The 14,965-nt window shown below is 42.7% G+C and overlaps 1 protein-coding gene across 1 annotated transcript in view; it reads left to right on the forward strand.

The window, feature by feature from the left end:
* The first annotated feature begins 921 nt into the window (after window positions 1-921).
* Window positions 922-14,965, forward strand: part of PDE4D (phosphodiesterase 4D) — a 400,370-nt gene continuing 386,326 nt past the window's right edge. The window contains exon 1 of the mRNA XM_070938864.1: window positions 922-1,193. Coding sequence (XP_070794965.1) covers window positions 922-1,193 — 272 coding nt within the window. The remainder of the gene's footprint in view (window positions 1,194-14,965) is intronic.

The raw sequence follows: 14,965 nt of genomic DNA on the forward strand, positions 1-14,965 counted from the left end.
AGAATTAAGCCAATCCACAAAAGAAAATATATGGTGATTTAATCATTAGGGAAGACCAAGATATTCTGAAAAAGTTTTTAAAAGGTTCCTAAAGTACATCATGTTTGGCATAGTACAGAGGACAATGATACTGTAGTTCCTGATCCCCCCCTCATCACCCCCCACAATCTCCTTCCCAGGTGGCTGTGCAACTCCTTTAACACAAAATCCCCTCCACTGTACACTTGGAAGGAATGTGAGAAAGACTGCAATTCTAATCCAAGAATTCACAACAACCCAGCAATCCTGTGCTACATGTATTAAGAACTGTTTGTTCAAAATATGTAATGCAAGGTTAGGTGCTCTTCTTGCAGCAGGGGCGGTAGTTCATAGAGAAAGAAAAGGGGAAGGACATGCCTGACATCAGCTCCACTCCCTTCTCCAGAACGAGAAACTCACAGATTGGAAAAGAGAGCCCAATCAGGCAATCATGCCAAGATTTTAGCCCTCCTCCTGGCACTTTTTTGTATACATATTCAGGAGTCACTCAAGCAGCTGCAGCATATTAGTTCCAGTAGTTTTGACAGGCACTGCCACAGGACTGCGACTCGGTGTATTGTCCCTTCGCTCCGTGTTCACTTACCTAGCCGGCAAGAGTGAAGGCTGTTTGGCAGCATGGACTTGTCATGGAGAAGCAATGCCTGATAGGTTCGGTGGAGGAGTTTGCTTGTTTTTCTTCTTCCCTTCCTCTTCTTTGCAATTCAATATTGAAAGCAGGCAGCACCATGTTACAAGCCGAACAGGCTGAATCAGAGGTGCAGCTTGGCACAGTTCCTCAAGACTGAATGAGCAAAGGATTTTTTTTTTCCCTTTCCAAGGCAGCCAAAACAAATATCACGTTGCATTTATAGAGATTTCGTTAATATAAGTTGCTTTGGAAACATGGCTCAGCAAACAACAAGCCCAGACACCTTGATTGTACCTGAAGTTGACAATACACACTGTCAAAATCCATGGCTTAACGAGGATCTTGTGAAGACTCTGAGGGAAAACCTGTTGCAGCATGAAAAGCTCAAGATATCCCAGAAATCTTCATCAATTTCACCGAAATTGTCACCCATCATTTCTCCCAGAAATTCGCCAAGGCTGTTGCGCAGGATGCTTTTGAGTAGCAACATACCAAAACAGCGCCGGTTCACTGTGGCACATACCTGGTAAGATCTGAATTGTACCCTCCCTCCCCTCACTCCTTCCGATTTATTTATTCATTTATTTTTTGGATAACGTTGCAGTTTTGTAATGCAAGATTCCTAACCCTTCCTCTCAAACTCCTGGAGATAAAGACCAGATTTGATACCCTTAAATAGTAGCAATAGTAGCAATAGGAATTAGACATGAAATCTTGTTCCATTACAGTCAAACTACTTCTGATATTAAATTGTGTGAAGCGAATGCTGCTCCAGGAAACAGGAAGGAAAAGCAGCAGGGCTGCCAAAACGGCATTTACTTTTTTTGTCGCTTTCAAAGGACACTTTGTTCCCTTCGTCAGCTCTCTGGAAGATTTAATTTATGTGAAGAGCATGAAAAAAATTGAAAAAAATATTTATCTGACTTACTCTTAAACGATGAAATGATAACATCCTTTTCTTCCCCTCTACCATGTTAGGTGGGCATAGAGGAACAGTGTCTCATATTGCAATTGCAAAACCTCTTAAAGAGGATATTATTAGATCTACCTCTCCATCAAATATAGATGGAGGAAGAGATGTAGAGCAAACATGAATTCCAGGCAGCTTGTTTTCAGATAACTGCTATGAAAAGGGGGGGGGGAACCCCTGCTTTTTCAATAGAAAAATCTATTAACTGCATTGTAATTGTGAACTGGACAGAATCAGTGTGATTCGAATGTATAGATGAATTTATCCATTGTTGAACTGACTGCCAGATTATTGCACTTATTTCATTTCTAGTAAAATCTATTCTCAGGGGTTCTTGGTGCTCTCTGAGCTTGCTAGTTTTCTTGCAGGTATTTCATTATTGAAACTAGGTAAGATCATCAGTGCTAGTAAGGAGTTTGCTGTTTGCTGTCAGTTTATATTCTGGTGTCTTGCCCTGTCAGTGTTGGTGGGGGCGGTCTTAGGGATTCTTTGGTTGGGCTGTTTAGTGTTGGCTTCTTTGGCAATTTCTTGATCGGGATATTGTTTATTTGATTGTTGGTCTGATGTTAATTTTGGAGTTAATCTGTGCTGACCTGGGTGCTGATTGCTAAAGAAATCTATTCTTTAGCTATAACTCTCAGAATCACGTATTGGCTTCTCTAACGAAGGTTTTGATAGCTTTTTATAATTTTGCATGCTTTGAATTTTGTTGTCTGGATTGTTTCTTGGAGCAACTAGAAGAAATGTGAAGCTGAAACGGTATTGCAATAGGAATGGAGTAATCTCTGTATGCTCTTCACAGAACATTACTTTTTCACGTTAATATTCATGTCATTAAAGTGAGGAAGAATGCTTTGGTCCACAGCAGGTGTGACCAACAGACTGCTTGTGTCCCCATCTTATTTTTTGCAGTCCTTTACAACTCTCAACTGTGCGCCTAGAATGCGTGACACATTTGCAGATTTTTTCAGTGCTACGTTTGTGGGGATCTTCTAAAAGAAAACAATGCCTAAAGAGGTGTGTTGAGCCTTTGATAATTTCAGTGCTCCCAAAGTCCCCAAAAACAGATAAAATAGCTATAAAATTTGATCCATCTTTTCAAGTAATTGTCACATATCACCACCATCTGGTCCTAAAAAGAGAGAAAAAGACAAAACTCTTCAGTCATGGCTAAAAAGGATTGGTTACCAATAGATTATGTACTGTCTGTCACCCAAGCCATGATTTTGCCCTAGTTTGTTAAATGAGCCGCAAATCCTTGGTTTGAATAGGATGTTGAGCAACAAGTTGGCTTACAAAGTACAGTAGCTGGGGTCCTGCAACACATAAAGCTTAAATCATACAAAGTACACTATGGTTTAGCATGAATGTGGAGCTGGGAATGCAGATTGCCTCTCCTTGCTATAAGGAGTAACAAAAGCCAATGCCTCCTTAAGACACTCAGTACATGTTGAGACTAAACAAATCCCTGTTGAGAAGTGCTTCAATTTATGTACCTAGAACTCCTTGTCTATTATTGAATTATGATTGGGCATGATCACAAAATATATGAATTATATTTCTTTGTTGTCACACATTTTCAAATCTTTTTCCAAGTACCAATTAGGATACTTCTTATTTCATCTTTTTCATACCCTGGCAATAATTCTATTTCTTTCTCTCTCTTTCTGATGGAAATTGAGATTATTGGTATCTAAAAAATGGAATTCAATATGAAGGGATGGGATGTTTCCTTTGGGGCTACAATTACTAGCAGAATCACTGATGGGAGTTGAAGTATGTTTCGTTTGGAAAACATCAGATTTGGGAAAGTTACCCTCAATCGTTCTTCCATTTGATGAGAATTAACATTCATACATAAATGTTTTGGACTTAATTGTAGAATGATCAAGGTTCCTAGATCCTAATAATCTTGTGGTACACATGTCAAAAGGAATTTTGGGTGGCGATACTTACTAACTTCAGAGCATGTGACTGGAACCTATTGTTAATAATAATTTCACTTGTACATAATCCTGCTTAGTTAAGGCTTATATGAAGATTTCACATTGAAAAGCCATAGCTCAGCTTTCTTCAAACTAGTGCCCTTCAAAACTATTGGTGATCATGCCAGCTGGAAAGAATGAGCATTAAATTTTCTACATCTGAGAGGCTCTGGTTGGAAAAGAGCATTCAAACTCCCCATTGGTAATCGGAAGATTTGATTGCTTCTATTCCCAACATACTATATTTTACAACTTCTCTTTTAAGTTCAACATTCCATTCAAACTGTTTATCTTGAAGTCTGAAATCTGTTTAAAATTCTGGTTCAGTGTTAGAAGATATTTATAAGGAAAGATTAGCATCTTACTTTGAGCTATTTATATAGGAAACTCCAGATTTCTATTAAAAGAATAGTGCCTAAACCATCATTCTCTGCGATTGCGCACTCCGGCCCCCAATGCTTTTCTTGTTCCCCAGGCTGTCCAGATTCTCAGGGCCAGAGCCTCCGGCTGATGCTGTGCAATGCCAGGTCCGTTGTTAATAAAGCCCCCCTCATTCACGATCTTATTCAGGAGGGGGAGGCGGACCTGGCGGGCATTACGGAGACCTGGTTGGGCCATGAGGGGGGAGCCCCCCTCGTGGATATATGCCCACCAGGCTTCCGTGCATTTCATCAACCGAGGGCTCAGGGCAGGGGCGGGGGGGTGGCGGTTATTATAAAGGAAGGTCTAGATCCAAGGGAGACCACTGTTCCACAGATAGCCGGATGTGAGTCCCTCTTTGTGAAGTGGGGTCATGGAGTACAGATGGGCTTGTTGGTCACGTACCTGGCTCCCTGCCACGTGGCAACGGCCCTGCCCGAGCTCCTTAACGTTATAGCCGAGGTGGCGGTGGCTACCCCCAGACTTGCCATCATGGGGGACTTTAACCTGCCATCCATCGGTGAAACGTCTGAGGTGGCTCGAGAGTTCATGGCTTCCATGACGGCCATGGACCTTACTCAGTTAATTCATGACCCCACTCACACAGGGGGACACACTCTGGACTTAGTTTTTGTCTCTGGTCAGTGGTTGAGTGGCCTTGATATAGGGGATATAGTCATTGAACCCTTGTCATGGTCTGACCACTCGCTCCTTCGACTGGACTTTCTAACCGCTGCACCCTGCCGCAGGGAGGCGGGACCGACAAGGTGGTTCCGCCCCAGGCGCCTGATGGACCCTGATAGGTTCCAGATGGAGCTTGGGCCATTTCCTGAGATTCTGGCTCATGACTCGGCGGAAGACCTGGTGGCCGCCTGGGACAGTGCGGCTGCCGGGGCCTTGGACCGAGTCGTGCCTTTGCGGCCTCTGACCCGGCACCGAACTCACCTAGCTCCTTGGTTCTCCGAGGAGCTTAGAGAGATGAAGCGCCGGAAAAGACGCCTGGAGAGTAGCTGGAGGACCAGCCGCTCCGAATCTGACCGAACACGGGTGAGGTCTCATATTAAGACCTACCTAGTGGCGATAAAAGCGGCGAAAACTAGCTATTTTGCCGCTCTTATCGCGTCATCAGATAATCGCCCAGCCGCCCTGTTTAGGGTGACCCGCTCCCTCCTCCATCTGGAAGTGCGGGATGACCCCTTGCAGGGTCGAGCTGAGGATTTTGTGCAATATCTGTATGACAAAATCGCTCAGATTCGAGAAGGGCTGGCCTCTGACTGGGTATGTCCGGACGGGATGACTGAGGCAGGTCTTGAGAGTGTTATCTGGGGGGAGTTCGATCCTGTGACTCCCGAGGACATGGACAGGATCCTGGGACGGCTGAACGCGACCACATGTTTATTGGACCCGTGTCCCTCCTGGTTGGTACTGGCCTCCCGGGAGGTGACGCGAGGCTGGCTCCAGATGATTGTTAACGCTTCTTTGGGTGAGGGGGTCCTGCCGGCCGCTTTGAAAGAAGCGGTGGTGAGGCCCCTCCTCAAGAAGCCCTCCCTGGATCCGGCTGTTTTGGCTAACTATCGTCCAGTCTCCAACCTTCGCTTCGTTGCGAAGGTTGTTGAGAGTGTGGTGGCGCAACAGCTTCCCCGGTACCTGGATGAAGCTGTCTATCTAGACCCGCTCCAGTCCGGCTTCCGGCCTGGGCACAGCACGGAAACGGCATTGGTCGCATTGGTGGATGATCTCTGGAGGGCCCGGGATAGGGGTCATTCCTCTATCCTGGTCCTGTTAGACCTCTCAGCGGCTTTTGATACCATCGACCATGGTATCATGTTGCACCGGTTGGCGGGGTTGGGGGTGGGAGGCACCGTTTTGCGGTGGTTCTCCTCCTACCTCTCCGACCGGTCGCAATCTGTGTTGACAGGGGGGCAGCGGTCGACCCCGAGGCACCTTGCTTGTGGGGTGCCACAAGGGTCGGTACTCTCGCCCCTTCTGTTCAACATTTATGTAAAGCCGCTGGGTGAGATCATCCGTGGCTTCGGGGTGGAGTTCCATCAATACGCTGATGACACCCAGCTGTATATCTCCACCCCAGGCCACCCCAATGATGCCCTTGAAGTGTTGTCCCAGTGCCTGGAGGCCGTGCGGGCCTGGATGGGGAGAAACAGGCTCCAACTCAACCCCTCCAAGACCGAGTGGCTGTGGCTTCCGGCGTCCCGATATAGCCAGCTGACGCCATCGCTGACTATTGGGGGTGAATCACTCGCCCCCACGGAGAGGGCTCGCAACTTGGGCGTCCTCCTGGACGCACGGCTGTCCTTGGAAGATCATTTGACGGCCGTGGCCAGGGGGGCTTTTTATCAGGTTCGCCTGATACGCCAGTTACGTCCCTTTCTAGATCGGGACTCCCTACGCACAGTCACTCAGGCCCTCGTCACCTCCCGCCTGGACTACTGCAACGCTCTCTACATGGGGCTCCCCCTGGGGTGCACCCGGAGGCTCCAGCTGGTCCAGAACGCGGCCGCGCGGGGGATCATGGGGGCGACGAGGCGCTCCCACGTGACACCTCTCCTGCGCGAGCTGCACTGGCTCCCGGTGGTCTTCCGGGTGCGCTTCAAGGTGTTGGTGACCACCTTTAAAGCGCTCCATGGCTTAGGGCCGGGGTACTTACGAGACCGCCTTCTGCCACCAATAGCCTCCCACCGGCCAGTACGCTCACACAGAGTGGGCCTCCTCAGGGTGCCGTCCGCCAGGCAATGTCGGCTGGCGACCCCCAGGGGGAGAGCCTTCTCTGTGGTGGCGCCTACCCTCTGGAACACCCTCCCCCCAGAATTACGCATAATAACAGACCTCCGGATTTTTCGTCGGGCCCTAAAAACCTATTTATTCCAACAAGCTGGGCTGGCTTGACCAAATTTTTTAATTTTTAAATTGATTTTAAATTGGAAATGGTTTTAATTCGGCCAAAACATTTAATTATTTTAAATAGTTTTTTAGATTCACCATGTTTGTATATATGTCTTGTTTTTACCTTGGCTGTGCACCGCCCTGAGTCCTATTTTGGAGAAGGGCGGTATAAAAATTTAATTAAATAAATAAATAAATAAATAAATAAATTCTTTGTCCATGGGACTGTATAAAGGTCAGTTTTAAAGTTTTTTTTATTTTCATTAGATATTTATTATTATTTTTTTCTCTTTCTCAAGAGCAGCTTTCTCTATTCTGGTGTTCTCTAGATGTGCTAGAATTACATCTCTGAGAATTCCCAGCTGTGGGGCAGTGGGAAAAATTTTGGTCCTAAAGCATTTGAAGGACACCCAGCTAGAGGAAGGCTGTTTAGACGTTCTTGACTATATTACTCATCTGTAAAAAGAGAAAAACAATTCCAAGACTGTTTTCTGGAAGAAATTACAATTGTAGAACTGTTGCTTCCATTTTCTGTGAGTTTCTATTTCCTAAATGCTCCATTTTTATTTTTATTTTTGCATCCTGCATGGCTGTCCAATGATGAAAGTAAATTGATTTTCAAAAACAACTTATGATGTGTTAGGAAGAAAGATGATATTCCAATATTGTCCAATGTTCCTGTAAATAAGTTATGTTTTTTTTTTATTATAATGACATTATAAATGTGATTATATGACATTCAGTGGCTTATCAATGAAATATATCTACCACAACCACAAGGGTTGTTTATAGGAACTGACTACGTTGGGCAATATACCTACAGTATGCAAATTCAATATGGTCTGTGATCTCACTTCAAGAAACTTTTCTTGGAAGAATCTTTTTGCTACATGAAATACTAGGCTCTATTTTCTGGACCTTTCTTCCCTCTCTTTCTTTCTCTCACATGCTCAACCATTATTTAAAAGATGCTGGGGAAAGGGTGATACAAATTTCTAATGTATTGATACTGTCAGTGAGGTTGATCTCTGAATTTGAAGAAAGAATGTATATCTGAAAATGAATGGTAACATTAATAAAACTTGATAAGTATTCTGTTCTTTTAAGATTGGAAAAAAAAATACTCAGTTTGTTAAGAGGTTACAATAAAACAAATAGCTGTTCTTCAAAGTCTTTTCAATACAGGACCACATTTTCCAAGGTGTTTTGATTACTGATGTTGTAGGTGTTACTAATGAGTCACAGGCTATGTGTGGGAATTTTCCATCATAGAAGTTATATTTAGTTAGGATGTTAGATATACAGAATATTTTGAAGGACTTTACCTTAAGCCACAATACTGCAAACTTTTTGGTGCTCCCCCCATTGGTGCTCGGATGAATGGCCGAGCTAAAACGCTGGGATCACCCAATGGACCGCAGGAACTCCCTTCAGAACTGGACCCATCTATCTGAGATAATTGTTCATGGTATTCCATGCAGGCAGTAGGTGTGCTTCAGGAACAGTTTGGCCAACTGGTGGGCTGAAGGTAGTCCGCTGCAGGGTATGAAGTGTGCCTGTTGGGAGAATAAGTCTAATGTTTGGGAATATCGGTAAAAAAAAAAGCTTTTGATTATTTATTCTAAAGAAAAGAGCCCTGGTGGCGCAGCAGACTAAAGCACTGTTATTAACATCAGCTGCCTGCGATTACTGCACGTTCAAATCTCACCAGGTTCAAGGTTGACTCAGCCTTCCATCCTTTCTAGATAGGTAAAATGAGGACCCAGATTGTGGGGGCAATAAACTGACTTTGTATAAAATATATAAAGAGTATGAAGGCTATTGCTTAATGCATTGTAAGCCGCCCTGAGTCTTCGGAGAAGGGCGGCATATAAATCAAATAATAAAAAAAAAAGTATCTGCTTCCCTTAGGTTTGTAATGAACCTTATTTTATATACCCATAAATCTTGGGGACTTCCTTGTAAATATTTCCTCTTTTTGTTTGTTTTTTTTAATCCAGACAAAGATCTATTGTTGGAGCTCAAATTCACCTTTGGAATGAATCAGAGGTAGTCAATTCATTGTCCTTAGACCTTATTAATATCTATTAATACCAGAATATGCAGAGATTTATGTTCCTTCCCCTGCAGCGAGAAGAAGGTGTCAGGAAAAAAAACCCAAGAGGGATAGTATAAATTTGGATGTCACAGTAAAAGGAATATCAGTGACAAAGAAAAAGTGGAGCGCTCTACTCAGTTTGATCCTTGGGCTAGGTTCAGTCTCTTCCATCATAAGTGTGTAGTGGTACAATAAATGTTAATTGGTTCCGGGTGGTGTGATGAATACCAAAATTTATGAGTACCATACAATTTTTCCCATAAGGAATAATGTAGTGAGTCACAAGGCAGCTGACACTGACAAGTTCTAGCTTATGCATTGAGTACCAAACAAATGATGAGTACTAGGACAAAATTTTCACATCAAAATTTGTGGAGGACCAAATTTGATGAGTTTCAAAGCAGTTGAGTACTAAGGTACCACTGTATAGGGAATGTATCAATAGAATAATATGAATCTCCTTGATTTAAACTCTACTGTTCAAACAACTATCCAGTTGCCCAGGGCTGGTATGGTGGAGGACAATGAGTGTTCCTCCATACAATCAGCAAAAATCAACTTGCACTTGCAGTTGAATCTTTCTCCAAAGCTGAAGAAAGATAACTGTTTTCCATTATATCTAATGTTAGAAGCAGTTACAAAGAAGATACACAACACAGTTCAGCCTCAAGTACCATTCTATCCTATTTGCTGGTTCCTGCTCAATTTCCATTTACAACAGCCTTCATTAACGAAGCGCCTTCCAGATACGTTAGAAATATAATTATAATATAATCTAGCATGGACATAGTTTTAGAATTATAAAAATCAAAGTCCAGTCTGCTTTACAGTCTGTGGAAGTCATTTCATTGTGCCTGATGGTAGACCTTGCCATGCATCTCCAGGTTTATGCATCTATAATTGCATCTCCATTATACATCTATAGTTACACAAAATAAATTTATACAGGATAGGTGGGAAACATGTAGGAATTCATGTGTTGCTGAACTACAGTTGCTAGGAATTTCTGTCACTGGCGAGACTTGCAGTGACGGGATTTGTGTGGGTGTACCTTCAGTGTTGACTCCTGACAAGTGCCTGGACTAGTCCCTGCAGTTTTCTTGGCAAGGTTTTTTTGGGAGTTTGCCCTTACCTCCTTCCTAGTACTGAGAAACAGGGATTGGCCAAAGGTCAGCCAACTGACTTCATGCCTAAGGCAAGACTAGAACTTGCCTCCCAGTCTCAGGAGCTGCCACAAGAAGGGAAAGCCAAGCTATTCTCCAAAGCACCCGAAGGCAGGACAAGAAGCAATGGGTGGAAACTAATCTAGGAGGGAAGCAACCTAGAACTAAGGAGAAATTTCCTGACAGTTAGAATAATTAATCAGTGGAACGACTTGCCTCCAGAAGTTGTAAATGCTCCAACACTGGAAGTTTTTAAGAAGAGATTGGACAACCATTTGTCTGAAATGGTATAGGGCATTGATGGCTAACCCTTTTGCTGTCACGTGCCAAAAGCAGTGGGAGGTGTTGCGCATGCTCATGCCCACACCCATAATTCAATGTCCCCTGCACTCTGCCCCCGGGCATGTGCACGCAACACCCCCCCCCGTGCCCCATTTTGGGCCTAGCAGGCCTACCTGAAGCGTCCGGAGGCTGGAAATGGCCCATTTTCTGACTTCCGGTGGGCCTGGGAGACCCGTTCTTTGCCCCCCCACCCGATTCAAGAAGCTTTCCTGGAGCCTGGGGAGGGTGAAAACAGCTTCCCCCACCCCCATGGAGGCTCTCCGGTGGCCGAAAACGCCCTCCTAGAGCCTTCGTGCGAGCCCTGTACTTACCTGGCATCCAAACCAGGCTGCGTGGAGACTCCTGGGAGGGGCGGCGTGGGTGGGGCCAGCCGAAAATCAGCTGAGCTAGGGCAACAGCTCACGTGCCTGCAAATGTGGCTCCGCATGCCACCTGTGGCACGCGTGTCATAGGTTCGCCATCACGGGTACAGGGTTTCCTGCCTAGAAGACCTCCAATGTCCCTTTCAACTATTCTATTCTATTCTATTCTATTCTATTCTATTCTATTCTATTCTATTCTATTCTATTCTATTCTATTCTATTCTATTCCAGGGGTCTCCAACCTTGGCAACTTTAAGACTTGTGGACTTCAACTCCCAAAGCTGGCTGAGGAATTCTGAGAGTTGAAGCCCACAAGTCTTAAAGTTGCCAATGTTGGAGACCCCTGTTCTGTTCTGTTCTATTCTATTCTATTCTATTCTATTCTATTCTATTCTATTCTATTCTATTCTATTCTATTCTATTCTATTCTATTCTATTCTATTCTATTTTTTAAAATTTATTTTATTGAATTTGTATACCGCCCTACTCCCGAAGGACTCAGGAGGTGAACAGCCATAGAATAAAACATATAGATACAAAATTTAAAATAAACTAAAATGAATTAAATAATTTGGCTGAACAGATTTAAAACCCCAATAATTTAAAACCAAATTTAAAATTTCCATTTAAAAAGGGACTTAGGTCAGGCCAGCTTGATGAAATACGAAAGTCTTGAGCGCGCGACGGAAGGTACGCAGATCCGGGATCCTCCGTATGTCGGGGGGGAGCTCGTTCCAGATAGTAGGTGCCCCCACAGAGAAGGCTCTCCCCCTGGGGGCCGCCAGTCGACATTGTTTGGCCGACAGCACCAGGAAGAGCCCCTCTCTATGGGAGCGTACTGGTCAGTGGGAGGCTATTGGTGGTAGCAGGCGGTCCCGTAAATAACCAGGTCCTAAGCCATGGAGCTATTCTATTCTATTCTATTCTATTCTATTCTATTCTATTCTATTCTATTCTATTCTATTCTATTCTATTCTGCCTGATATATTAACTAGATGGTGAGTTCTAGTCTTGCTTTAGGTACAAACCAGCTGTGTGACCTTGGGCCAATCACTCTCTTTCAGCCCTAGGAAGGAGGCAATGGCAAACCACTCCCCAAAAACCTTGCCAAGAAAACTGCAGGGAGTTGTCCAGGCAGTTTCTAGAATCCGACGCACAGACTGTTTCTCATTGCAGCATTAATTAAAGTCAATGTCATATTAAGTGTATATGTATTTCTTCCCTTGATAACCTCTCTGTAAACTAATCATCTTTGGTGAAGGCTAGCGCGATACAGATAATGTTTTAATGATGATTCCACAAGCATTTTTGATAGTAGGTAGTAATTTCAATACCAGAAGAGGGCAAGTGATGTCAAGCCATCTCTCAAACTAAAGCATTATTCTCCTAATTTAGAAGAAACTCTTCCTTTCATAGTCAGCCATTGTAAAGACATAAAATGTAATTATGCTAGCCTGAGCTTTGTACAGACATTCAGCAGACTGGATCTGATTATTTTAAATGGATCCACTAATAGGAATTATCGAGGAAAATTCAGTTTGGGGCAAATGAATTTATGAGTTCTACGGATTAGGTTGCTAATGCCCATAATATTTTGCAATTTATGCAATTCTAGTTTTAGAACTGAAAGTAGATTAGATAGTGATTATCTTACAGCACCTCTAATGCTCTTTCCAGAGGGGTGGAATTTATTGCTGTGTCTTCCAAGTTGCAGCATAAGCAGAGGCTTCATTTAAGATGGTCAGGGCAGTTATTGCTAATACAGTGTTTCTCAACCTTGGCAACTTTAAGATGTATGGACTTCAATTCCCAGAATTCCCTACCCAGCAAAAAGCACTCACATCTTAAAGCTGCCAAGGTTGAGAAACTCTCTGCTAATATAACAAGGTCATTGTATTCCAAGCTTTTTTATATATATGCAGTCGAGATGGACTTTTATTGAAAACCAGTCAATGGTGAAAACTCTCTGACATATTATGAGGACCTGCTTTGAGGATTCCAATAGTCTTCAAGGTCAGCAGAGAAGCAGAAATATTCTGTATTCAAATAAGTTTTGTTAAGACTGTTAAAAGCAAGGAAATATTATGACACATAATATATATATTTAGGTTAAATGAAAGGCATTGGAAGTAACAAAATGTTGACTAGCAGATAAGGCAGATGATACATCTGGAAGAGTTATGAGGAAATAAAAATGAATGCTTCAGGACAGTAGTATAATATTTGATATCCATCCCTCTCTCTCTATCTCTCCCTCTCTCTTTCCCTCCCTCCATCTCCCTCCTCCATCTCCCGCTCCCTCTTTCATCTCTATTAGTAGCTTATCTATTATTTCATTATACCATTATTTTAATAAGTTGGTATGTTAATAATCTAGCTTGTTAGGAATTTAATGATTTAGCAATTTAAATTTTCTTTAATATTTTATGATTTGCATTCATATTATATTTTGGATGACTTTAAACTCTTGATTTTCTATCACTTTACTCTCTGCTTTCTCTTCATAAATCTTTTACCTTTAATCAATTGTATTTTTGTAATATGTTGCTTTTTTACCCTACTATGCAAAATTCTGCATAATGATTACAGGAAAGAAAAGAAAAAAGAAAAGAAAACCTCCTAACCCCATTATCTGTCACTATTGGTCATTCCAGCTAAAATTACTGAGAATTGACTTCAGCAAAATGCTAGCTATGTCCAAATAATATTGAATTAATAAATTTTCTGGGCTTATGCAATAAACTATAATAAAGTCCAACCTACAGACTGGGTTTGTACAATACTGAAATCCGATAAGTTTAGCATGCAGGTTAGGATTAGGCTGCTTAGACTGTTAACTGTCCTGTTCCTGAAGTGTGACAAAGGGATTATCTCTGATCCACCAGATTCCTTTTTTATCATGCACTGGCTGGCATTCTAGCACCACCCAATGTGCATTGTAAACCAACGTAATGTATGTTGAATAAACATTTCAAGCTACAACCTGTGCCATGACTATATGACTTCTATTTAGATAGTGAGTCAAACTTTTTCTGTATGTCTTATATTTCAGCAGTTGGGGAAGGTTACATATGTTCATTTTAGTGAAACTCTGGATTAAGTGATCTGTTCTTTAATAGTATATGGAAATGACCTTGAGAGAAAATGGGAAGAAATGCTGCTTACAAACAATCAGACAGGAGAGGGAGGAGCCCTCAGGAGGTTAATATCAGTGGAGAAAACTTGGGAAGGACTTGATCCAGGGCCGGATTTTCCTATAGGCTAACTAGGCTTCAGCCTAGGACCTCAAGATCAAGAGGGGCCTACATTCCCTACATTCAAATTGTTAGCAAAATTAAAATTACACTTTCACTATAGGTGAAAGGGCCTCATAAGTGGAATAGCCTAGGGCCTCTTTTCATCTAAATCCGGCCCTGACTTGATCTAATTGATCAGGCCATTAAAAATGACAGTGAAGGGTTCATACCTTCAGACTTGCAAGATTTTTTCAATGTTGCTTACAAGTGTTCTAGCTGTGTTCCAATATCTCAGGGGCTGCCACAAAGAAGAGGGAGTCAAGCTATTCTCCAAAGCACCTGAGGGTAGGACAAGAAGCAATGGGTGGAAACTAATCAAGGAGAGAAGCAACTTAGAACTAAGGAAAAATTTCCTGACAGTTAGAACAATTAATCAGTGGAACAACTTGCCTCCAGAAGTTGTGAATGCTCCAACACTGGAAATTTTAAAGAAGAGATTGAACAATCATTTGTCTGAAGTGGTGTAGGGTTTCCAGCCTAAACAGGGGGTTGGATTAGAAGACCTCCAAGGTCCCTTCCAACTCTGTTATTTTGTATTCTGTAAGTGGAATTAGCTCATCTCATTGAGTTCCCTTTCAGGTTTACCAGGAAAGATTGACAGTTCTGCATGAAATCGTATTCACTGATGAGGCAAGAAAGACATACTTGAGGAATTTTATTAACGTACAAACATCTAGATGTATATTCTAATCCCTACCAAATAATTTCCAATAATTTGCTAGATATTTCAGATTTATTGGAAGCCTCTGATTCTCAAATTT

This window comes from Pituophis catenifer, unplaced genomic scaffold, assembly GCF_029215685.1.
Source record: "Pituophis catenifer annectens isolate HBS135680 unplaced genomic scaffold, rPitCat1.0.hap2 SCAF_2, whole genome shotgun sequence".
NCBI lineage: Eukaryota > Metazoa > Chordata > Lepidosauria > Squamata > Colubridae > Pituophis > Pituophis catenifer.